The sequence below is a fragment of the Arachis hypogaea genome, chromosome 5 (genome assembly GCF_003086295.3).
Source record: "Arachis hypogaea cultivar Tifrunner chromosome 5, arahy.Tifrunner.gnm2.J5K5, whole genome shotgun sequence".
Classification (NCBI taxonomy): Eukaryota; Viridiplantae; Streptophyta; class Magnoliopsida; order Fabales; family Fabaceae; genus Arachis; species Arachis hypogaea.
Genome location: NC_092040.1, coordinates 10,040,571 through 10,065,784, shown reverse-complemented (window position 1 = coordinate 10,065,784; position 25,214 = coordinate 10,040,571). Strand labels below are relative to the sequence as shown.

At 34.2% G+C, this 25,214-nt stretch overlaps 3 protein-coding genes and 1 long non-coding RNA gene across 5 annotated transcripts; 3 read left to right on the top strand and 1 right to left on the bottom strand.

Annotated features, from left to right (window-relative positions):
* The first annotated feature begins 1,957 nt into the window (after positions 1 to 1,957).
* On the top strand, positions 1,958 to 6,000 carry LOC112800676 (zinc finger protein ENHYDROUS). Of its 2 annotated transcripts, XM_025843034.2 has the most exons (5): positions 1,974 to 3,048; positions 3,160 to 3,556; positions 3,648 to 3,976; positions 4,575 to 4,724; positions 4,878 to 6,000. In XM_025843034.2, exons 1-5 carry the CDS (start codon positions 2,925 to 2,927, stop codon positions 5,351 to 5,353), a joined length of 1,476 nt encoding a protein of 491 aa, XP_025698819.1. In that variant the 5' UTR covers positions 1,974 to 2,924; the 3' UTR covers positions 5,354 to 6,000. The 2 variants fall into 2 exon arrangements, with proteins under 2 accessions (XP_025698818.1, XP_025698819.1); XM_025843033.2 differs by having other exon boundaries at positions 1,958 to 3,048; positions 4,575 to 6,000.
* A 1,924-nt stretch (positions 6,001 to 7,924) lies between these two features.
* Positions 7,925 to 11,281, top strand: LOC112800677 (probable protein phosphatase 2C 80). Its single transcript, XM_025843035.3, has 5 exons — positions 7,925 to 8,345; positions 8,521 to 9,161; positions 9,405 to 9,717; positions 10,314 to 10,463; positions 10,804 to 11,281. The coding sequence occupies exons 2-5, from the start codon at positions 8,635 to 8,637 to the stop codon at positions 11,098 to 11,100; spliced, it is 1,287 nt and encodes a 428-aa protein (XP_025698820.1). The 5' UTR covers positions 7,925 to 8,345; positions 8,521 to 8,634; the 3' UTR covers positions 11,101 to 11,281.
* A 655-nt stretch (positions 11,282 to 11,936) lies between these two features.
* On the bottom strand, positions 11,937 to 14,466 carry LOC112800675 (vicilin-like seed storage protein At4g36700). The gene is made up of 5 exons (XM_025843032.2): positions 14,152 to 14,466; positions 13,926 to 14,089; positions 13,767 to 13,847; positions 13,400 to 13,699; positions 11,937 to 13,321 (listed from the first exon to the last, which is right to left on the bottom strand). The coding sequence occupies exons 1-5, from the start codon at positions 14,414 to 14,416 to the stop codon at positions 12,185 to 12,187; spliced, it is 1,947 nt and encodes a 648-aa protein (XP_025698817.1). The 5' UTR covers positions 14,417 to 14,466; the 3' UTR covers positions 11,937 to 12,184.
* Positions 14,467 to 22,862: 8,396 nt separating this feature from the next.
* Positions 22,863 to 23,543, top strand: LOC140184553 (uncharacterized). The gene is made up of 3 exons (XR_011881619.1): positions 22,863 to 22,993; positions 23,103 to 23,159; positions 23,312 to 23,543. It is a non-coding gene; the product is annotated as an uncharacterized lncRNA (long non-coding RNA).
* The last annotated feature ends 1,671 nt before the right edge of the window (positions 23,544 to 25,214 follow it).

Below are 25,214 nucleotides of genomic sequence, written 5' to 3'. Positions count from 1 at the left end.
GTAAACCTCTTTTAGATATGAATCTACGTGATTCAGAAGGAAAGAACTTGCACCAGTATCTCAATTTGAATTTAAACGTGGATTTAATTCACACTTCATGTTCTAAGAAATATTTACTATCCGAAAAGAAGAAAAAATGGAGTCCTTATAAAAAAAATGCCTTGAGAAAGGGCAAATGTATAGAACCTTTTAATCAGATAATACTCTTTTAACTCTCTTCAAATAAAATCTATTCCAAACATATATATCATAGTTCTTTACTTCGACAGGATACAAATATCTAAATTTAATATTTTTAGATACTTTTTCAGACCTATTGTCGATACTAAGTAGCAGTAAAAAATTTGTATCCATTTTTCATGATATTATGCATGAATCAGATATATCATGACGAATTCTTCAGATTCCATTGTGGAAGACACAATAAAATCTGATAAGTGAGATTTCGAACAAGTGTTTAATAATTTTCTTCCGTCCGAAAAAATTTTTCATCAAAATAATGAATCACTATTGATATCGACACATCTAAAATGCTAAATATTCGGAAATTTTTCTATTCAATCTTTTTTCTTCTACTTGTTACTGGATATTTGTTCGTACACATCTTCCACTTTTTTATTTTTCATATTGGAAAGAAGATGGAGTATCACATGAGTATGAGAGTACATGGTGCTTTACGCAAGTGTGATGGTTTGGAAATCGTTGGGTCCGATTTTATGACTTGTAAAGAAATCGCTTGGTCCGATTTCTTTGGACCCAAAAAAATTTGAATGTAAAGCATGAAATCGGTGGGTCCAATTTCCATGCACTGCCTTCCATAAACCACAAATCGGACGGTCCGATTTGTGTTCCCTTTCAACTGCAATAAATCGAACCGTCCGATTTCTTCCCTTCACCTGAACGCCGTCACAACGATGTAAAACTCTCCCAAATTCCATAACCTAGCATTACACCAAACTTAGTCTCATATCAAAAAAAATTAGCCCACATCTTCTCCTTATTTTTCGATACGCTAATGAAAAAACAATCGCATTTCATCTCTAGTATAGCCATAATATAACGATAATTATATAATAATTATGTTATTAAATTACATAATTATCATTATATTATTCAAACTCGGACGGCAAGTGGCTTTCCCCGTAGGTAAACATGCAACGTAGTAGTAGTAGTATAAACTATAGTAGAAAAAGGGGCATGATTGATTAGATAGGTACAAAAAAAAAAAGAAATAAAAAAGAAAAGAGATTCTCTGTATTAAATTCTTCTAAATATGGTTCATCATATAATCTGAATGATGCCAAAGAAATTAAATTAGAAATAGTAAATAATGATGATAATGTCAACGGTGGCTAATGGATTCATGAATATTGATAAAAGTCATGCTCGTGCCCTAAACACAATAGAATAATATATTCTTGTATTATGTGGTGGCCAGCTACCCTTTCCTCTTGGCGATAAGGAACCTGCTCATTGTAAATCGTTAGGGTGAAGTGTGAACATTTTGCCAAAGTTATAGACCTACACAGAGAAAATAGGGAAAGGGGGAATAATAATTCAATAATAAGCTACCATCAGAAACCCATGTGCTATTAACACACATCTTTGACCCACTGAGAAACATTTAGGCACGTCTTTGTTAACCTTGTTACGTTTCTATTATCACTCTATAAGGTCAAAATTATATCGAAATTTTAACTTGTGCAGAAAAGAAATTACAGTGATGAATGGTGTAATGCACAGGAACCAAGGGTACGTGGCAATTTCTTAGTGGTCCAAAACAGTGAAAAGTTCCCGTTCAATTTTATAGACTAAAGTTCTCTGACTTTGTACAATCTTTGAAAATTGATTTTGCTTTCACGGTTTTTTTAATCCATTAATTCGATTACATTATATTAGTTTGTTTGTTTTTATTACCATTTATATAAAACTGATTATAGTGTACCTGTGAAATGGTGTGTCCCTGTCGGTTTGTACAGAAATAAGGGTCCAAACAAATCACAAAACGACAAACATTAGAGTAAACACACTTCCAACGAGACTGTGCTGTGTTCCCAATTTGCAAATTCATTCAAAGTGGAAGAGGATACGAACTTGGACACCAAGAAAAGATTTTTCTTACCCTCATTCATTCTCTCTCTCTCTCTCAATTTTTCTACGACCCAGCCCAATAATAATAAATGAGTCTCGTTTCATTAACCACGCTCTCACACACAACAACCATGCTTAATGAATTCCACTAATCAATCAATCTCATCAGTAATCAGTTACTATAACTACTACACTAATCTAATTATCCAATTATAATTATAGCTGCCCCTCCCCTCAGACTTTTTCATTTAACTCAGCTCAAACAAAATAAAAAGTTACAAACTTTAGGAACAAACAAGAGAAGGGGAGAGAGATATTGAGGGGGTTCTGCTTTTCTTTCTCATTGGGGGCGCCGCCACCTTATTAGGACACTCTCTTTGTCCAATTTTCGATCAGAGTGATTTCCGGTTAAGAGGGTTTTCCTTCCTTTTTTCTCTCTTTTTATGGCTTCAGGCAGAGTTGTTTAAGGTGCCACTATTGGGTTTAATCATTTGAGCTCTTTGGATAACGTGAATTTTGGTCAGAGACCCCATCATCAGAGCTGGTAGGTGGTGCGAAAATTCAGAAAAAAAAAAAAGAGGTAGAAAGAAGAAAAACAAATCAAAGGTTGACTGGTAGATATAGATAGAAAGAGAGAGGGGGGAAAGTGGGAGAAGCTTACAGAGCAGGGGAAACAAAAAAGAAAACCCTAGAACAAGAACAAACAGAGAGAAAGAGGGGAAAGGGAAAAAAAAATTAAAACTTTATAGCTCAGAAGAGAGAAAAAACGTAGCTTTGAAATTTTTATAGAGAGGGGTAAATGCCCTGAGATTTGTAAAGAAGAATATTTTGCCATGCCGGTTGATTTAGACAATGTTTCAACAGCTTCAGGGGAAGCTAGTGTTTCTTCCTCTGGCAATCAGACAGTACCTTCAAAATCAGCCACCAAGAAAAAGCGTAATCTTCCAGGAATGCCAGGTACAAACAAAAATTGAAAAAAAAAAAAACTTCATCTTTGTCTTCTTCCTTCTTCTGATTTTATTATAATTTTTTTCCTTAAAATATATGTATAACCTTTCACTTTTACAGATCCAGATGCAGAGGTGATTGCTCTGTCTCCGAAGACCCTATTGGCGACGAACAGATTCGTGTGCGAAATCTGCAACAAGGGTTTCCAGAGGGATCAGAACCTTCAGCTCCATCGAAGGGGTCACAACCTTCCATGGAAGCTGAGGCAGAGGTCGAGCAAGGAGGTGAAGAAGAGGGTGTATGTGTGCCCCGAGCCAACGTGCGTTCACCACGATCCTTCACGCGCGCTCGGGGATCTCACCGGAATCAAGAAGCACTTCTGCAGAAAGCACGGGGAGAAGAAGTGGAAATGCGACAAGTGCTCTAAGAAATACGCTGTTCAATCAGATTGGAAGGCTCACTCTAAGATTTGCGGCACTAGAGAGTACAAATGCGATTGTGGCACTTTGTTCTCAAGGTTTCTCTCTTGTTTTTCAACGATGGTGTCTAATCTTTTCTTTTTAGGGATTTGGGGTTTTTAAAAGTTTTCGTTTTTTATGTTTTTGAAGGAGGGATAGCTTCATCACGCATAGGGCTTTTTGTGATGCGTTGGCGGAGGAAAGTGCGAGATCTCAGACTCATTCACAAACTACTCAGTCTCAGATTGGTGTTAAGGTTAGTTCTGAATCAGATTCTAAGGCTGTTAACGCTGAATCTTCGTCGCCTCAGCCGACACCTCCACCTCCTGCTACTACTCCTGCTCCTGCTCCACCACCGCCGCCTCCTCCGGTTCAGCCGGAAGCTCCGCCACTGCCGGCCACTACTACTACTACCACCACCACCACCACCCAGCCAAACACTGTTGTTGTGCCACTGGTTTTGCAGACTCATAATCCAGGTAGATCATATCCGACTCTGGAAAAAGGGTTGATTTTTAATTTTTTTTAAACAAATTTTCGGCTTATTTTGTCGGGTATGATGTGGTTAAAACTAGAAAACAAATAAGAACTCTGTTTTTGTTGACTTTGTTTTCTATCTCTATCTGATCTTGGAACTTAGTTTTTTTTTTTTTGGGTTATCTTTCTTTGTTTTCATCTGTGGTTTTTCAATTTGTTTGTTATTCGTAACACCGAAGTTCAGTGGCAAGAGATTCGGAGAGCTAATTAAGTATAATAAAAATTTGTGTTCTTCGGTACTGTGAGATCTAAACTATGCAATTGTGGACGAAGAAACTCAAAAGATCCAAAAGCTAAAAAGAGAAAAGCTTTGTTTTTTAAGGGAAAGGGGAGTGGATTTGAGAAAAAGGAAACTATTATATGTTCTTTTCGCTACTGCACTTTATTTTATATAACACATAAAAGAAAGGTGCATGCTTTCCAAGTCCTGAACCATTATGCTTCTTAAGTGGTTGCTTTTGCTCTTCACTTCTCCCTCTTATTAATACTAGTATCAACGATTATTATTAATGTCACTACTGTTTCCTCCACCTATTTCAGAGTTGCCAGAAAATTCCCCACAAATCATAGAAGAGCCACAAGCTAACACTGCTCTGAATGGGAGCTGTAGCAGCAGCACTAGCTCAACAAGCAATGGTGGTACTAGCAGCAGTGTATTTGCAAGTTTGTTCGCTTCATCAACTGCATCGGGTAACCTGCAATCCCAAACGCCACCTGCATTTACCGACCTCGTTAGGGCCATGGGGCCCCCTGATCATCCAACAGATCTCCCAGGGCCATCCTCCTCGGAGCCCATTTCTTTGTGCCTTGCCACTAATCATGGCTCGTCAATTTTTGGAACAGGAGGGCAGGAGCGCCGCCAATATGCACCACCGCCACAGCCAACCATGTCTGCCACTGCTTTGCTGCAAAAAGCAGCTCAAATGGGTGCGGCTGCAACCAATGCCTCGCTGCTTCGTGGTTTAGGTATAGTGTCCTCTTCTGCTTCGTCTTCACCAGCTCAGCAAGATGGCTTGCAATGGGGTCAGCAGCCGGCTGAACCAGAGAGTGCCTCGGTTCCGGCGGGGCTTGGACTTGGGCTGTCTTTTGACAGTGGCTCTGGACTAAAGGAATTAATGATGGGGACTCCTTCCATGTTTGGTCCAAAGCATACCACCCTCGATTTTCTAGGATTGGGGATGGCTGCTGGGGGAACTCCTGGTGGAGGCTTGTCGGCACTCATCACATCTATTGGTGGTGGTTTGGATGTTAGTGCTGCAGCAGCAGCATCTTTTGGAAACGGAGAGTTTTCTGGCAAAGACATTGGGCGGAGCACATGATAATTTTGGTGCAAGGACTGCATATATTTTTTCAGGGCCTTGAAGTTCTGGTTGTACAGAATTGTATGGTCTTTTGTACAATATGAATCTGCAATGCATCAGGGAGGGAGGATTAGTAAGATATAGTATATGATCCTAATATGCAGTGCATCAAGCATTGTGAAAAAAGGGTAATTTATGCCTCTAATATGAGTGGGAAAAGACACTATTATAGTAAAAATGAAAAGGGCCAGAGCTTTTGTTCGTAGTAAATAGCTTTGTCCGGACCACACTATCTGGGTGAACTAAAAGGTTGGAATTTGATGTATGTATTGGTGTCGCAGGCTATGGCGACAATGACGAGTTTTGAAGGGTACACATCTAAAAGATGTTTTTGCTTCTTGAGCATATACATTTTTGATCAAGTAGTGAAATCCTTTTGGATTATTTTGGTTTGGTCAGTGGCTGTAGCATGTAGGCATGAATTAGGAAACTTTTGATGTTTGTGTTTTATGTTGACGGTTGAAATTTATTGTCACAAGGTGGAATTTGGCAGTACGCGGTTGGTTGGATATAAAATCAATCTCGTATATGAACTTTCATATCAATTTCTCATTATGTTGTACAGAATTGTATGTATTCCATTCAAGTTCATTTTTCTCCATAAATGAATCCTCAACCACGGATGCAGGGTCTCGCTCTTCAATCTTTTGGGACATACAATGCAAGGTTACTAATGTAGTAGCACAACTTTGCAAGGAGATCAATGGAGTTAATACTCAAAATGATCTTCGAAATGATCCTTGAAATTTGACTTCATCTAAATTATATTTTGAAATTTTAAGACATGACTTAAGTTGGCTTTTCCGTCTATTTCCATCAATGGAAAAATGATGTAGTGTCTATTTCCATCAATGGAAAAATGATGTAGTATGATTAAACGACGTTGTTTTGTTATTTGTATCTGAACGACATCATTTTACTCTTCCTCTTTTCTTCCTCCTCCTTCTCCATGTCTGAACCTCTTACCAACCCATTGTCACCACCCTCAATCATATCTTTTTAACTCCACTCTCACCACCAAACACCCCCCCTCTCCTCACCTTTTCATGATATTGTTTAGAGGCAAAGATTTAGATAAGAATTTCTTAAATGTTCCATTTTCCATTTCTTCAAAGATTTGGATAATAGTGTATGAAGGTGGAGCTACGAGTTATACATAATACATTGAAGATGAAGGTTCTTTGACGAGGTTTAGTTGTTAGTCACTTATTTATTTGTCCATACTTCTAATGACGTAACCTATTTGGTTATGTGGATTTGGATGAAAAAAATGATTTTGATATATTCATTCACTCAGATCTAGTAATAGTAAAACAGAGCTAATTATTAATGCTAAATTTAAACTACGTGGTGAGGTGAGGGGGAGGTGAGGAGGAGGTGGTGGTGAGATTGGGAATGTATGATTGAGAATGGTGACAATAAGGTGGTGGGTGGTTCAGACACTGAAAAGTAGGAAAAAGAAGAGGAAACAAGAGTAAAACAACGTTGTTTAGGGACAAACAGCAAAACGACGCGTTTAATCGTGTCACGTCATTTTTCTGGTGATGGAAATGGACGGAATGACCAACTTGAATCACTCTTTAAAAATTTAGAATACAATTTGAGTCAATTGAAAATTAAGTCGGAATTAAATTTCAGTGATAATTTTAAGTATTAACTCAAGATCTATGTGCCATTGTTTGGTTGTTCCTTCAACTAGTTTCATTCGGCTGTTCAACATACACTTTCAGTAACTACTAACTACATAAAAGCAACACCCTTGTTAGGAGAGAAATTTCTCATTTAGCATATACAACATGTAGCTTCAATAACAATGTAAAGGTGCCAGCTTTTAAAATTTAAACATTTAAACAAAAAAGATAAATGTACTACAAAAACATTAGAAACTTTAAATTTTTGGATTTTCAATAAAACTTTTCATATTTTTTGTTGTTTATGATTTTTTCAATTCGACAGGTCAAAGACTAATTTATCACAATTCTAAATTTTATTTAAAAATTTATCACTGGTCAATAAATTGTTAATTCAAATCCCCAATACTTGCTTAAGCGAACAAATAAACTGAAGAACCAAGTTGATTAAAACTTTTCATATTTAACACCTCGTTTGTTAGCTAAATCCTATATAATAACTACCTAATTAACAACAACTTGTAAATTACTGTAAATAGTTCCAATACTAATTTCTAGGGTTGTAATTACTTTTCTATTAGCTTATGCACTTGTCAGGAACAGAATGAGATTAATTTGAGCTAGGCTTTCAACATCTCTTACTTGAATTGAGTAAACCATGTGGCTCTTGTACAATTAATGAGTAGAGATCCTATTCAGATATTGTTCCTATTCAGACATACAAAGGGCATTTGTTTTCATAAGAATAAATCTAGGTTAAGCTATAATATAATCAAATTAATATTTCTAATTTCAAGGACAAAGACCAAGACAGGATTTTATTTTATTTGATCTCATTTCAGTGACAGATTTATCACTTCATAAAATATAAAATGCTATTCAAATAGAAACACAACCTGCACCATTTACCTAAACCGCTAACGTCCCTTTCAAAGCCATGTACATGTTTGGGGAGATAAAATCAGGCAAAAGGGAAAAATCCAAAATCTAAATCTGGTAGATTATTACAAGGCCAAGAACAAAAGCCGAAGGAAAATCTAATCCGAGAATGATATCCAAATTATCCTTGTTTGTTGCTAAAATAATAAAACTAAAATTCAGATAAGGTTGTTAATTTTCTAAGTTCTTTTTCTTTAAAAAAAAAATGGGGAGACAAAATAGGGGCGAAAAAGACAAGGAGGCATTTGATAGCGGTGTTCTGAAAAAATTTGAAACTATAGATATATCAGCATTCATTCACTGACGTTTCTTTAGGTTTTTGTGGAGATAGGGGCACACAGAACAACACTCAAAATCCCAAAAAATTCATAGCATAACAGGTAACAATCCTTGACTCTTCGAAGCTCCTCCTTACATTCCAGATTTAATTCTTTATTTTTCATCAAGTCGGTTTCCCTTTTCCATCAGTGCCATGTTCTTGTTCTTTATAAAGTTTGAAACTTTGAAGTGAATAATAGTTGAAATTTCAAATCAATATATTTCTCTTGGATTCAGAATCTGCGTGCAGTTCAATTCTCTTTGGGAAAGGTTTGGTGGGTGGCGGGTAAAGAAATGAGCTTTCTCAACTTAGTTAAAAGAAACTCAGAAGCTCTTGCATAAGGGTCTAAGATGCTATCTGGCATTCTCTCAAAGGTGAACACTACCATTTACTGTCAACGCATTCAGGAAGCAATTACACGGCAACAAGCAGTGCCAACACCATTATTGTACAGGAATCCAGTTCTGTCTCTTTCTTCAGGCCACAAGGTTTATAGAAAATCAATGGCTACTTCACCTTCCAAAGCTGTGCTTGGAGATGTTTATGTTGATGACTTGGTCTCCAGTTGCAGCAGTGGTGTGGATTTCACAAAGTCTGCTGGTGTGTACTTCAAGGACAGGACTCAGAGAGGGTGCTTGAGAGCTAGTGTGAATTTAAGGAGGCCACAGATTTTGTGTGGTTCTCTAAGTTTTGGGTGCTCCTCTGCCTTTGATTCTGATTGGAGGAGCCGGAATTCGGGTTCGCTTCATGGACCATGGTTGAAGAGTTTCTGTTCCTCATCTTCTACTTCCTGCTCGGCTGGTGCCCCACATGGTGTTTCATTTGAGGGAAGCCAACCTGAAGAACAGCTTGCAACTTCTACCATATCTCCTGAATAGTATGTGGTTCTTATTCCTTATGTTTTAAAGTTTTGCTTCAGCAAGAACCTTTTCTTTACATGCCAATTTAGATGTTAATGATGTTGGTCCTATATAAATTGTTTGAAAGAGAGGTTGACAATGCTGCTGGAAGCTAAAAATATTTGAGTAGTAAACATTATCTTATCTTTCTCATTTGACAATTGTGGTTATCCTGATTCCTGAGTAGTTACTACTTACTAACAAGCAGTGCTATTTTTCAGTGGAAAGACATTGAAGATGATTTCAGGATCATGTTACCTACCTCACCCAGATAAGGAGGAGACAGGGGGAGAGGATGCTCATTTCATTTGCAGAGAAGAACAAGCAATTGGTGTTGCAGATGGTGTTGGTGGCTGGGCAGACGTTGGTGTTAATGCGGGGCTCTTTGCCCAGGAGCTTATATCCAATTCAGTGAGAGCAATTCAAGAGGAGCCTAAAGGTTCTTTTGATCCAAAAAGGGTGTTAGAGAAGGCTCATTCATGTACCAAGTCTAAGGGTTCATCTACAGTTTGTATCATTGCCCTTACTGATAAGGTATCATAGTTCCTAATCTATCCTTTGATAAATAAAAAATGGCTACCCCTTTTCTCTCTAGAGAATATTAATTTGACTCTATATTTGGATGACTTTAATATTCAAATCTGCATCATCATGAAGTTTTTCTACAACTTAACTGCCGTGCTGTGAGCATTGTGAAAATTATGTTGAGCTCAGGATAAACATTATTTAGACTATGAATGAATTGTACTTTATGTTCTATAACCCGAACATCTTTTTGTTGTTTTATGTTCATGCTATATGAATTTGAAGTAAAATTCTTTTATAATAAAAATAGTTATTCAACACTACAATTATGATGATATTGATTGATGACACTAGCATGTCTACCATTAGGCTTCTTTCAATGTCAAAATAAAAATCGACCTAAACCATGTTGGGGTTCTATCAGCATCTTGTGTGCTTCATGTTTTGGCAATGCTTGACTTTACAAGCACAATGCATTATTCTAAATTATTAATTGAATAAGGCTCATTTCTTTCTTAGCCAGTAAAATTGTTCTTCTTGCTTCAGCTAGTATAGATTATAGAATAGAAAAGTAACATCAAGTGATTTATTTACATTTGGTCCAGGGATTACATGCTATCAATTTAGGTGACAGTGGATTCATTGTGGTTAGAGATGGTAGCACCATTTTCAGGTCCCCTGTTCAACAGCATGACTTCAATTTCACATATCAATTGGAGAGTGGCAATGGTGGTGACCTACCTAGCTCTGCTGAGGTAAAGCTCACATAACAACATTGAGATCTGAAAATTAAGGCCTAATTCGTAGAGGTTTTGTTTTTCCCTCGCTGGTGTTTGGTAGAGGGAGTAAAAAATGAATATAAGGTGCATACCATTTTCAGCTTTCCCTCATTTTCAATTGGATGATTATTTGCATTTCAAAACTCTCATTGCTCCAAATTCCTCCTTTCCAATTTCATTCATTTTTCTGTTCTTGCACGATTATGATCCTAGTTTCTTCCCTAGTAAGACTTATGGGAAATGAAATTCATGTTCTTCTCTTCAGAACAAATTCATCAATTCTGTGCACTGAGGATATCTTTTGCAATACGTGCAGGTTTTTGTAATACCTGTGGCCCCAGGAGATGTCATAGTTGCTGGAACAGATGGGTTATTTGACAACTTGTACAACAATGAGATCAGTGCAGTGGTTGTGCATGCGGTTAGAGCAGGACTAGAACCCCAAGTAACCGCTCAGAGGATAGCGGCACTAGCTCGCGAGCGAGCACTCGACAAGACTAGGCTGTCGCCGTTTGCTGCTGCTGCTCAGGAGGCTGGATTCCGATACTACGGAGGCAAGCTTGACGACATTACTGTTGTTGTGTCATATATAACCAGCTCAACTAGTGAGTGAGCTTGTTCCTTGCCATCGTTTATTCATTTTGTAAATTTTGATTTGTTCTTTGCAGTGGCCAGGCCTGCATGTCAATTTTGACCTGAATGCACTCTCATATTCTCTAACACTGCTTTACTATCTAAAACTAGAGCTACCTACAGTGATCAATAATCTTAAACGGCTTTGTTTGCTTTGTGTCTTTCACTATTTCCAGTTTTACTCGCTCATCATGAATGATTGAATGTTATCTAAAATATAGGCACATGTAATGTTAACCATGAGAATTTAGTTATCACCCTGACACCCCATATGTAATCTTCTGAAAGACTAAAACCAAACCAAACCAAACCATGGGGAATGAGACAATAAGAAACTAGAGCAAGATCATGTAATCTTCTAAAGTTAGTTGATTAGTTGATCAATTCTCTTGTTTATATAAGGTCCATTTTATATAAATTTCGGTCATGTTTGGTAACAGAAGAAGAATTGCGCGTATTTATAATAAAATGTACATTTTCTTTTACATCTTTTAGTCATGCAATGAGGGAGAACATTGTAAAGAAATTATAAGTTTCGTTGAATCATGTGCTTAACCTAAACTTTGGTAACCGTTGCCTTCAATTTTGCCGTTGAATAGAGGTAGGAACTGCGTAGTGATCTAGTTCCCCAACCCAGAAAAGAAAAAGGTGAAACAATTTCTCTTAAATACAACTTTCGATTTATGTGTCCATTGTTTCCACCTCTTAACGTTAAAAGAATAAAAATAGTAAAATTAGATTTACATCATTTTTACGACGATTTCTTTTTTTATTAATTACTATGTAAAGAAAAAGTAAGATATGATGCAGTCAAAGTGGCAGGTAAATAAAACAGAGATATTATTTCGGTGGCAGATGGTAGCAAACACCTGTTTGGGTAGGTGCAAAGAGCTAAGTGAAACACACATGAAGAAGACAAGACAAGAGATTGATGGAGTCGTTATTCTTAGTAGTGTGATGTAATCCACACGCGCACACATGCATAGACAGAAGAAAACAAAGAGATGGTGATGGGTTGTTACTAGTTATTGTATATACATGAGTACACCCATAAGCAACTCTCTTCAGACATGGCGTGCCTTCAACACTCTCCTTCCTTCTACTCGTGTTTCCACTGGAACATGGTAACCACCACCACCGCCCCCTTGGCGCTTTCTCTCCCTCTCTCCTCCTTCTTCTTGTCTTTCCCTCTCAGCAGCTTCTTCTCTTCTCCTTTCAAACTCCCTTCTCCTTTCTTCCTCTTGTCTCTCCCTTTCTATCTCTTCTTCTTCTCTTCTCCTTTGCCTCTCTTTTCTAGCTTCCTCTTGAGCTCTCTCTGCCTCTGATCCCCTCTCTTCTTCTTCTTCTCTTCTCCTTTCTTCCTCTTCTCTTCTTGCTTCTTCCCTTCTCCTTGCTTCCTCCTCCTCCTCTTGTCGCTTCCTTTCCCTCTCTTTCTCTTCCCTTCTCCTAGCTCTTTCTTCCTCTTCTCTTCTCCTTGCTTCCTCCTCCTCCTCTTGTCGCTTCCTTTCCCTCTCTTCTTCTTCTCTCTCCTTCTCTCTTGCATCCTCCTCCTCCTTCTCCTTCTCCTCCTCTCTTCTTCTCTCTTCCTCTTCAGCCTTCTCCCTCTCTTCCTCTTCCCTTCTCCTAGCTGCTTCTTCCTCTTCCCTTCTCCTTGCTTCCTCCTCCTCCTCCTCCTCCTCTTGTCGCTTCCTTTCCTTCTCTTCTTCTTCTTCTTCTTCTTGTTCTTCTTCTCTCTCCTTCTCTCTTGCATCCTCTTCCTCCTCTCTTCTTCTCTCTTCCTCCGCACAAGAATTACAGGCGAATATCACAGACTCGTTCTGATTACGAAGAAGCCTGCCAACGGTGGCGTTACTGACGCCAAGAGAGGTGGCCAATACATCTCTGTTCATGTTTTGAAGCACGGACGTGTCTCCAGCCAAGAACCGAACATCGGTATGCTTTTTAGAACTTGTGGTGAACCCCAGAAACACCAGTGACTCATTCTGGAACGACATCTGAGCCATTGCATGATACCTAGGCACCACAAACACCTCACCTTCCTCAACCTTAAACCTCCTATTCTTGCATTCTCTCCTCCTTCTCTGCTTATCAACATCATTGCTGCTGCTGCTTCCACATAACACACGAACCATGCCTCGTCCGTACAACACCACTGCTATTTCTGCAGACCTTGGGTTCCAATGTGGTCCCAACATTGATCCCTTCCATTATAAAATAAATCAATCAATCAAATTGAAGTTGTTATGATGAGTATATAGTATATAGTATAAGGTAATTACCGCTGTCAAATTGACCATGAGAAATCCAAGGTTGGTGTGCTTCAATGCTTTGAGCTGCTTTTTAGTGACGGTTAGGGTCCAACCGTGGCGGTTTCTGAAATCAGGGTCATGTTTAAAGATGTTGTATTTGGTTTTCTCTTTGTTGCTGCTATGAATCCCTAAAATGTTTCCAAGAAGAGAAGCCTCCAGGTCTATCTCATCCTTTGGAGCATGCTGCTCCTCTGAAGTCGCATTCTTGCTATGCACTATACCTGGGATGCTGCTCTTCTTTGTGATCGCCTCAACCAAATCCTCCGGAACCTTCAAAATTCACAATATCAGAATTACACTACTCACTCAATGCTCAGCAATATGAGTATAAGATGACCTGAAATGCTGCTTGAATGATTCTCTTGTCAAAGCCTTTGATGAGTTCGTTGACCCTTGAGTAAGCACCGATTGAAGGATCCTGCATTGAAAGAAATTAAAGCTTAATTATAAACTAGTTAGACTAGTTAAAAAGTAGATTAGCAGAAGCACTTGTTACATAAGTGTGATCGTCTGAATTGGCAAACATGGCATAGAGGGTAAGTTCTTGAGAGTTGCTCTGTATATGAAAAACAGTTCCTTCATCCAGCTTGCACAGATCTCCTACACGTAAATCAATGCTCTTTGTTCCATCTTCATCTGCGCTAGTCAATCTTCCACTCCCTGAAATCAATCGCATAAGATAAATACATGAGAAGATAGAGCAATAAGCAAGTGAAGGGTACCTGTGTGGACATATAAGAGCATATCTGCATGGAGAAGGACGGGAAGGAAGAGAGAGTTAGGTTCCAATGTGATGAACTGAAGATGGTGTAAGGGTGCACCATGCCCAGCTTGGACATCAACGGCGGAGACCGTTCCATATTCAGAAACAACTAAAGGTCTCCTCTCACTCTTCTCTACCAAAGAGTAGTCCCTTCTACTCAATGCCTTAACCCCGCCATACAATAAGATCAACACAAAGGCTAAGATGGCTTTGCGAAGCTCCATATTTAACACAAGAAAAGGAGGAGGTGAAAGGAATACAAGTGAGTTCCCAAGATTGGAAAGGTGGCTCTATATAGTAGTTTTCGAAAACTGCATGTAATTTTGTTCAGACACGTGCATTATTTAAACAGATGGCCAGTTATTAAGGTGTCCAAGTCTATACCACAAAATTCCAAACACTTGGGATTCAGACTCGATCAAGATCACTATGAAACCATGATCACAAAAGGAAAAACATAAAAGAGAGAGCAGATATTACATTGAAAATTTTGGTAATCCGGGGAATTTTTTTTTTTTTGTACTAGGATATTCTTTAGCTTAGAAACTCAATAACTAATTTTTTGGATACTGCAGAGATAAAGTAGGTAATTCTCTCAAATAAGCAAGTTTCATTTTTATCTTTTAGCGAGTATCAAACTAAAGAGAAATGGTTAAGGTTAGGGTTGGAAGTGAGTCAAGCCAGTTTATGAGCTAACTTGAGTTCGACTCATTAATAGCTTGATAAGCTAAACTCGTGAGCTAGTAAGGCAAGCTTGAATTTGAAATTAATCTCATAAATTAAATGAGCCAAATTTGAGTTTGGATAAGCTCAACTTATTAGCTCGTGAGCTGACTCGATTATATATATATATATATGATCTTAATTATTTAAAATTTTATATTTATTTTTTACATATAATTTTGATGTAGGACATAAATAAAAAATTTATAATTTATTGATAGATAACAATATATAAAATTGATCTTTTTAAATATTTTTTAAAATATATATGTTATAATTTATTGATATAGAATTATAGATTATGTATTTATGTTTCTATTATTTGAGCTAGTTCGTGAGCTTTCAATGAGTCGAGCTTGAGTTTAAAAAATAGACTCTATTATTAATGAGTCGAGCCGTGAGCCAAACTCAATTTTTGTGAGCCGAGCCTGAGTTTGATCTAACTCAACTCAACTCGACTCACTTCTAGTCCTAGTTAAGTGACACAGACTCTCATCTATCTGTGCTAATTTGCGTTGGTATCCGAGAATTTCTTTTGATGTTCGGAGAGAGTATTTTTTCAGAATATAAGGCAGTGTTTGTTTTGTCATACATGTCCATCAAGAGATGGACACAGTGGTACATGTCCACCGTTTGGTTCATTAGACATAAATTTTCGATGGACACGGTGACACACAGAAACACATAAAATATATGTCTTTAGTGTCTCTCCTTTAACCTAAGACACTAAACCACAAATTATAAGACACAAACTTTTCTAATCTTATCCCTTCTTTTTTTTTTAATTCCAATTTTATCTTTTTTTCCTTACCCTCTCATCTTCTCCTTTCTCTTTTTCTGATTCACCTCCTTCCATCATACACTCTCATCTTCTTCTCCTACTCTTTTTTCATTTAACCACAGTCTCTCTCCATTGCACTTCTTCGCTGCCATCGCCGTCACCACTACTGTCATCTCTTCCTTCATACGTTGTCGCAACCACTGTCGCGTTCCTTTGTCACGCCGCTTCCGCCGTGGTTGTCTCCTCCGTTCTCTGCCTCACTGTCGTTGTTGAGGCTTCCTTCCATGTTTGATATTGAGGCATTTCCAAATCAAACTCGCACCTCTCTTTTTAGATCTGCCTCCGTCTCTCTCTCACGTCGCTGCCTCTTTTCCACCATATGGTAATCTATTTTGCTGTTTTTTTCTTTCTTGTTCTTTGAGGTTTTTTTATGTGATGAGAATAATTATCTGTTTTTAATTTCAATTTCAATTTTTTGTTTGTGATTATAATTAGATCGTGCTTTTTGCATGCAAGATGAGAAGAAGATAATTGAGGAGAGAGTTCTCTGTTTTTTATTTATTTATTATTTAAATTTTGATTAATCTTATTGTTAAAGTGATTTTGTGTTAGTTTGTTGATTTGTTGAATTGAATCTATAATTGCATTAAAAATTATTAATAGTGATAATCTGAGTTAACATCATAATGGTGATGGTGATAGAGATAGAGAAGTGATAATGATGGTAGGGTTATTAGTATCATTTTATTAAAATTGTAATTTGAATACAAGGTCATGTACTTAAATACCAAACAAGTTTAAGACTTTATGTCCTAATGTGTCTATGTTATTTTATGTCTTTATGACTATGTTTTATGTATTACCACCCACTAACCAAACGGAACCTAAACGACTAAACCCGTTGAGGGAATAATTGGGCTTTATCTTTTTGTATTTTAAAGAAGTATTTTGTTATTGGCCCAAGCTTGTTGGCCCAATCTTATACTGGCTATCTCAAGAGCGGTTCGGGCCAAGAAGTACATATTAATTTTCTACTATCAGTTAATCAAAACAATCCTCTAATATCATATTGGGCTTCCACCCGTCATTGTGACCAAAACCCTTCCCCCCACCAAAAAATATTCACAAACACAGCATTACAATGCAATGGACCAATTATTTTTTGTTACATTTATAAGGCTTGTTTGGTTTTTGTGAATACCGGGTCAGTGAATATTTTTGTGACCGTCTCAATTAAATGTTCAAACTAATGGTTTTTTTAATAACAAAAACAAATAAAAAATAATTAAGCCATAAAAATTTTAAATTTTAATATCATATCATCAAGGTATTTTATCGAACAATAACTTATTTATTTAGTACCATCAATGAAACATACAATTTCTATTGTCAGAAAATATGGTTTAATAAGATTAATGTTACGTGTTCGTTGGAAGTTATATCAACATGCTCTTGTTTTAACTAATATTTAACGACGACGACTGAATCTATGATACAGGTTTGCTCTTTAATATGCTACCCTTTAAAATTTTTGTTGCATTATGAAAAATATGTATAAACTTGATCTAGGCTATTACTCCAAAGCTATTTTTTACGTTAAAATTGAAACTTGTAAGGACTATGTAAATAATGGAAATCAAAGTACCACAAAAAAATTTAGGTATATTTTTGTCGCATGTACATCTAAAAATAACTCTAAAAATATACTTATTGAATTGAAGGTAAATAGATAAATCTCTTATATAAAAAGTTTATCATTTTGTGATGATGTGTTTTACGTAAAAATTTAAAAACCTAAACTATATTTTTATTGCGTAGATGCAATATACCAACAAACATTTTATTGAATTGGATATTGCATCACAGAAAAAATAAATATTATAAAATTACACCTTACAGAACATTTTTATATGAGAAAAAAAATGGCTCCAAAATTATTAAAAAATTTACTACCACTCCTAATAAGGTTGTTGGTACTTGCTGGTTACTTTATTTAGCTTTAGAAAATGTCTTAACATTTTAAAGTACCTTTTTTTTTCTCTAAATCAGCATCTAATTCAATTTGAAAGTTCTTACTTATGATTTGAGTAGATTTATATTGTTTTATACATGTTAAAAATTTAGAGTTAACTAAAGAGCCAGGCAAAATAGTTAGGATTAATTAAATGGAGAAGAGGCTGGGACACATAACAATTCAGTTGAGTTCATCTCTCTTGAGACTGACATTATTACCATACATTTCAATCTCAATAAGGTTTCGGAAAAAGAACGATGGAGCTTGAGATGGATAACAAATAAAAGATGATATACATGCAGTAGATAGGAGCTTCAATCTGAATAAAGAACTATAGTTTGAGATGACTTATCAAATTTTCTAGCACATAAAACATGTAGATCCATGCCAGAGTATTATTGGCCAAATCAATAGGATGTTTTAAGAAAAATTTAAGCTGAACAAAGCATTAGTAGTTGATGATGTAATAGAATTTTAATTTTTTTTCAAGACTTGATTGATTTATCATATTTTGATTGTTAGGGTCATAGTATTAGATATTTGTCTACGATATAAATATTTTACTAAAGTTAAATAAGGTACAACTTAAAAGGAACCTTAATTTATGCTTAATTAAACTTTGTTTTATTTTTATAAATTTATTTTAGACATTCATCACTTTTTTTTTCCTTTTAAATTTATGTCTAAATACAATTTAAAAGATCTTATATTAAGGAGAAAATTTAATTAGTAAATTTATACACATGATAAAAGAATTTAAATATTAATTTTTTTTAAATTTTTTTTGGCAACAATTTATATTTTGTGAAATTATACTATAAATTCAAAAAAAGTATTTTTTAATTTTTAATTTAAACAATTAACGAAACGTAAAAAATATATTGCTTTTAATCTTTTAATTTCTTTTTTCTTATCCTATTATAAATACAAAATTAATGTCAAAATTTAAGTAACATTGATTCAAATAAATTTTGAGAAATAAGTTTTAGTGTATATATATATATATATATATATATATATATATATATATATATATATATATATATATATATATAATGAAAATTAAATACGGATAAACTCAATTTAAGTAGTAAATAAAACTTTTAATTTCATCAAAGGTAACATTAGATTAGCACAATATTAAAGAATTTTTGTGTGAATATATTATGATTATACTTTATTAATTTTTTAATAAAGAACAACATACAAACTATGTATAAAGACTATATAATTTTACGACAATTTAAAAGAAGATCGCCGCTAAGTAAACTAAATAGCGACGGTTCTACTCCAACTGCTACTAAACGCAACAAATTTGGCTGCATAAAGATTTTTTTGCCGTGCCAACCGTCCCTAAATTCTGATAATATAGTATCGCCAACATATTTTGATGCATTAACCGCCATAATATTTTATTTGTAGCGGTTTTTGTTAATCATGGCAAAAATTCCGCTGTTATCGGTTGGAATTTTTATAGTGATCCTAAATAAAAACAAGTATAATTATAATTAGCATTTTTATTTATTTTGTTTGTATTTTGTAAAACTTTTCAAACAATAAACACACACATTAAAAAACCTATTATTATTATTATTATTATTATTATTATTATTATTTGAAATTTAGGCTTTTTTGTAGGGGTGTCCATCGATCGGATCATATCCGCGGTAAATATCCGCATCCGATCCGAAAATTACGGATACAATCCGATCTGCAAATTGATCGGATCGGATCGGATTGGATTTGCGGATCGGATCGCGGATATCTACTCTACATCTGCGGATCCGCAGATCCTTACAATAATAATTAAAAAACAAATAAATATATATGTTTGGTATTATATTTACTTATTTGTATGTTTAGTTAGTAATTATTATTCATATATTGTATTATTTTATTTTTATTATTTAGAAAGAGTTTGATTAAAAATATTTTAGGAATAAATAAATTTAAAAGTATCAAAAAAATATTTTTATTGAATTTTTTTACATTGAAATATGATTAAAATGAGAAGATTTAATTATGTGGATATATCCGATATCAAATCCGACACAAAAAAAAGTACGGATATCATATCAGATCCGATAAAAATTGTGTGGATCGAATCTATATCTAATCCGATCCGATTCGCAAACACCCTTCTTTCTTGATTTTATTATGATGAACAATTGCGAAGACGGAATATAAATTATTAGAATAGTCACATCAAGCTAGACATATGTTTGTATGGTTCTCATATTATTTAAAATATTATATTATTCTTTTAAAAAATCATCATCATTGGGATGTTGAAAATATGATGATTCACTCTTTAGTCCTTTATTTATTTATGTTAGGGAGATCGAATTCTATGTCTTCAACTCTTTATGTCAATTGATTTTTATTTTTGGTTATGAGTAAACACCCAAATTTCATTTTTGTTTTTCTTAATAACACTAATTTACAAGATAACACATCTTCTATATATAGCAGTAAAACTGGAGAAGGAAAATGATGGAGGCAGTCTTATCTTAAATGAAACGAAACTATTTGTGATTCGGACGACAAAAACTGCTTTTAGAAGTGAACCATCTGAGTTGGTAACGTCATAAATTGAAGTGGCCGAAAACAAAACAAATAGCAGAAGAACAAATCTAATTCAGACTTTCATCTCACACCACAAACGTGTTCCATACTGTCTCACATCAATAACACACATTATATCACATAAAGAAGACCACGTAATTTTGTGGAGTAGGAATATAATCACCTTCCCTTCCACCAAAATGTGATTTTTTTCTACCAAAAAATCAAATAACATTAATAGTATAATTGAATATAATACATAATGAGTGTATCTTTATACTTATGAAAGACAACAACATATCCTTATGGATCCCATATGGTAAAAAAGCTCTGGGTGTGTGCCATGCATCATACCATATATAAGAGAAGATAGAAGATCCTCCACTATTATTCCACCCAAAAAAAAAAGAAAAGAAAAATCACATCCTCCACTTCCTCAACCCTCTCAACCTTTTAGCCTTTTGTTTTTATTTTCTTTTCCTTTTGGAGTGGAAGTGGAGGTGAATGGACCTAGGCACTTTTTTTTTTTATGTGACCCATGATATAAACTAGAATCTCTCTTATTACTCCTTCAACTCCTCTCTCTTTCTCTCTCTTCTTTTGTCTCACACAAGCTTCCCTCTCTATCCCCACCGCGTCAGGCTCGTGTTCTTCTTCTTTCCTTACAACCTTAATCGCTAAGGCAACTATACATACATCATAAATCTTTATTTTTATATACACGTATTTAATAAAGATTATTATAATATTCATATATACATACAACACTCGCGTTAAAATCAGATTAGCTTCACACTACCTTTAAAAAACACAAAGTATCACTCATTAGCTCTATGATTTTGGAATCGTAATCGAATCATGCATGATGGAGTAATTTATTTCAATATTTTTTATTTTTTGTGTACTTTAATCAGTATTGAGCAATCCAATTCATGCAAACTTCAGACACGTTTGGTTATTGCGTAATTCTTTATCTCTAAATGCTTTTTCTTTTCTAAACGATTTTTTTTAGTGAATATCTAATTCGGCCTTTAAAAATTATTTTAAAAAGATTACAAAATTTTTAACCAAAAAAAATACTCAATTCGACTCTTGATATTTTTTTGACTGATTAATTCTTGTGAAAAAAAATAATATTTAATTTTTTTGTGTAAGAGTTAATTAGTTCCATAAAAATAAAGTTTAGAAGTCAAATTGAATATTTTTTTATCAAAAATCTTGTTATCTTTTGAGATAATTATCAGAGCATTTAACATTTTTTTTTCAATGTGTAAACTGAAGCATCCCAAATAAAATAGATACTAATTATGAGAAAAACTAATAACACAACCACTTATCAATTAATATTTCTAAACACACCCTTGTATAACCCACGAAACAATAACCCTAAAACTAAAAACTATGATAGATATGATCATCAAAACCCACAACTACCAAAGACAAAAATTCATGAGCAGGGAGTATTTATAGGCATGTGTTTTTAATTTTTTATTTATCTATTGTTAGAAATACAACAAATAAGCTAATTGGGAAATTCAACATGGACAACAGAATTGACCTAGGGTTATGCATATAGAATCTCTCATCAACTCTTGGCTGAATTATGTGTAATTGAATTTCCAAAATTTGATGAATAAAACGGGGAATAGGATGTCAAAAATGATTATTTTTATTATATGGATAAAAAGAGAAGGAAAAAAAAAGTAATATTGTATGGTAAGAGAAGAATATACAAGAACAAAGGAGATCGATAACTTTTTTTTTTTCTTACAACGGATAACTAGCATTGGATCCTTCAAAACTATAGTATGTATGAGTATTATGTGTATTAGTTTATTCCACCACATGCCCCAAATTAGTTTAATTAGCGGAATATTATGTGTATTAGTTTTGTATATATTTTTATACATTTGTTTAATATTAAATCTTAAAGTGATTGATTAAAAAAATAAAATCAGATAAACATTTTATCTTTTATACTATAAAAAAATATTCAAAGAGATACACACACAAAGTAGTGTAAACAACATCTATCTTTTTTATTAATTTACTGCTAGAATGTGTGATTCCAATCTAAGAGATTACATATACTACTATATGACTAATTATTTAATTAACAATAACAACCAATTCTTAAGAAAATTGAAATCCTACAAAATTGGTCATTGAATGCATCAAACGTCTAATAATCTTTAAAAATTATAATTGTGAATTAAATTGGTCATTTCAATTAGACGACTTAGATCACAATATGTCGCAAGATGATTAAACTACATATTATTATTTAACCAAATTTATTATTTTTCGAAAACTATTTTGATTATTAACTTTATATTTTGATAAGCAAATGGACATAAAAGGCACTTTATTTTTTAGGTGGCCAAACTTTCTGTTAAAGTGGGCATGAACAATGATAGAGAGAAAAAATAATTTTGAAAAAAGTAAAAAGTATATAACGGTTGTATGTTTTAAGAAAATAATAGAGGGGTAGTAGATAAGGATATTTGGGGTGTCTATTGGGTACGTAAATGAACGGACGTATTTATTTATAGTTTATTTTAAAATTTTAAAATTTTCAAATGTGTCTATTTTCAGAGAGGTTTGATTCAGAATAAGTTCCCTGATAGTATTACTAAAAATGAAAAAGCTGAGAGCTCATCCTCACGTTTGCTGACAATGGATGATTTTCAAAAATTATATCAAGTGGTGGATACCAAAGTATGATAAGTTTAAATTATTGATTCTTTTTAGAAGTTAATTTTTTTTATTACTTTCATCTTTTAATTAGTAATTATAAGTTTCAAAATTCTTTATTTTATGGTTGTAGGAATACTTCATGGATATTGGCTGTCTATCAGAAGCAACTGTTAACATGGAAAAAAAGGTGTCTTAATTGTAATTCTTTTCTTACGATGTACAACTATTTTTCATAATTTTATTTTAAGAATTGGGATTGAATTTTAAAAAATGATTACTATTAGTTTAACTTTATTATATATTTGTACTTATTAGCATTTGATATTTATTTTTGTATAGATGGATGATTCTTTGTTGGATGAGGAAGTAGATTGTGCTAGCAGCATGGCTTTACCAGATTCGTCTTCTTATGGTGTAGCTGAACATGAACTTCAAAATGCATTTAAAATATGCATGCAACATCAATCTGATCCGACCTCAATGCATTAAAATAGAAATATGTTTTCAGTTGTATTTTGTTCTTTTTGGATTTTGTCTTGATTTTGTGAATTTAGAGCAAAATTCTCCAAGATGAATTAATATGTATTTTCGTTATCCCTCATGTGATCGAAACTATTATATTTATATTAAGATATTGGTGAACTTTGTATGAAATATTTTGTTTTGATTAATATGTATTTTAGTTGATTATATTTTAAATGAGTTATTATATAAATATATTTAGAAATTGATTGTGTTAATACCAAAATTTTAAACTAAATTGTTGAATGTATTTAAAATTTTAATGTTATTATCTCTATAATTTAAATATTTTCATTACACTAAATTAAATGTTTTTATATATTTTATATACATAACCATTTAGAGTTATACATATATAATTAAATTTAATAAAAAAATCATATTTAAGACCGTGCGAATGCACGGGGTATACTACTAGTTTATCTAACAACAAAGAAAGAAAATCGATGCCCTGTCACGTATCAATATCATGCCTCCGAACATATTCCCTTCATCACTCTTTGCTTCTTGACATACCACGCGCCACCCGATTCACGCGCTTACCCCATTCAACAACAAATAGCAAGCCATGCATATCCGACCAAAACTTTACCAGTGGGGCCCTTTAACATCTCAACCCTTAACCAATTACGTCATAATTCCACGTCATCTGCTGGGCCCATCTTAGGAAAAGATTCACTTAATAAATTACAATTACCCCATTTCTTAATTTCTTTTTTAAAAAAATAATTTAAAATTTAACTATTAAATTTGAGTTTGATCATGTTTAAAATAATATAAATATTAAAGAGTTAATTTTTTTCGTTATTAATTAATATTTTAAATCAATATTTTATATTTATTCTGTTAGAATTTAAAAGATGAAATTTTACATACATGAAGTTGATTTTATATAAAATTAATAATTAAAAGTAATTAGAAAATAATTTAATAAAAAATAATAAATTATCTACGATTCTCAATAATTAGTTTCGGATGAAGATAATTGTTCCGATGGTTATCTAAAATTGGATGGAATTTGTTCCTGAACGTGAGGTTTAGACTCCTAGTAAGGCAGCGTCTGATTTATCCTGTGTCAGGTGGCTGCCATCCGAGTTGTTCATAGGGACATGAGGAGTGGTACCTGTAAGACATTCCAATGCCTAAGTCAGCAAAGATACAAGCAGGTTTATAGAAGTTTGGATCTTAAGTATATCTGAAAGGAGTCAGGGTATTTAAAGGTGATGAGCCAATAACCATCGTTGGAGTAGTTCTACCATTAGTGGTGGATAACCGTCCCCTTTTATCTAGGAGTTGTTGAGATCTCTCTTCTAGAAGTAGGTGAGTAATAGTAAGGATTAGTTATAACTTCTTCAAGAGGGAGTTGTCACTTGGTAACGTTCTTGTCCGACCTCTTAGGAGGTCGGCTTATTTGGTAACTGCCTTTTGGGCTTTCTCTGTTTTTGGGCCTGGCTTGAGTTTTGGGTCAGGGTATGAACAATACCCCTTCTTGATTACGATCTTTTACTTAGGTCGTACTCAAGCATATGAGAAGTCGGACAAGCATTGGTAAGTAGAATTATCATGTCGGGTTTTTGAAACGTCAACCGTTGTGCCTGTTGCCTTTCAACTTTGACAAGTTAGGTACGGTTACATTGGTAACAACTGTACACGTCTTTAAATGAGGGATGGTTTTACATTGTCTTATAAATACCTTTCCCTCTTCTCATTCTTCTTTTTT

Bases quoted from the DNA above. Each gene is read 5' to 3' on its own strand.
- LOC112800675 (XM_025843032.2), bottom strand. From the start codon at position 14,416: ATGGAGCTTCGCAAAGCCATCTTAGCCTTTGTGTTGATCTTATTGTAT. The intron at 14,090-14,151 runs GTACCCTTCACT...GATTGATTTCAG, and splicing joins GCTCTTATATGTCCACACAG to GGAGTGGAAGATTGACTAGC. The intron at 13,700-13,766 runs GTCATCTTATAC...TGAATTTTGAAG, and splicing joins TCATTCAAGCAGCATTTCAG to GTTCCGGAGGATTTGGTTGA.
- LOC112800677 (XM_025843035.3), top strand. From the start codon at position 8,635: ATGCTATCTGGCATTCTCTCAAAGGTGAACACTACCATTTACTGTCAA. The intron at 9,162-9,404 runs GTATGTGGTTCT...GCTATTTTTCAG, and splicing joins TCTACCATATCTCCTGAATA to TGGAAAGACATTGAAGATGA. The intron at 10,464-10,803 runs GTAAAGCTCACA...CAATACGTGCAG, and splicing joins ACCTACCTAGCTCTGCTGAG to GTTTTTGTAATACCTGTGGC.
- LOC112800676 (XM_025843033.2), top strand. From the start codon at position 2,925: ATGCCGGTTGATTTAGACAATGTTTCAACAGCTTCAGGGGAAGCTAGT. The intron at 3,049-3,159 runs GTACAAACAAAA...TCACTTTTACAG, and splicing joins TAATCTTCCAGGAATGCCAG to ATCCAGATGCAGAGGTGATT. The intron at 3,977-4,574 runs GTAGATCATATC...CACCTATTTCAG, and splicing joins TTTGCAGACTCATAATCCAG to AGTTGCCAGAAAATTCCCCA.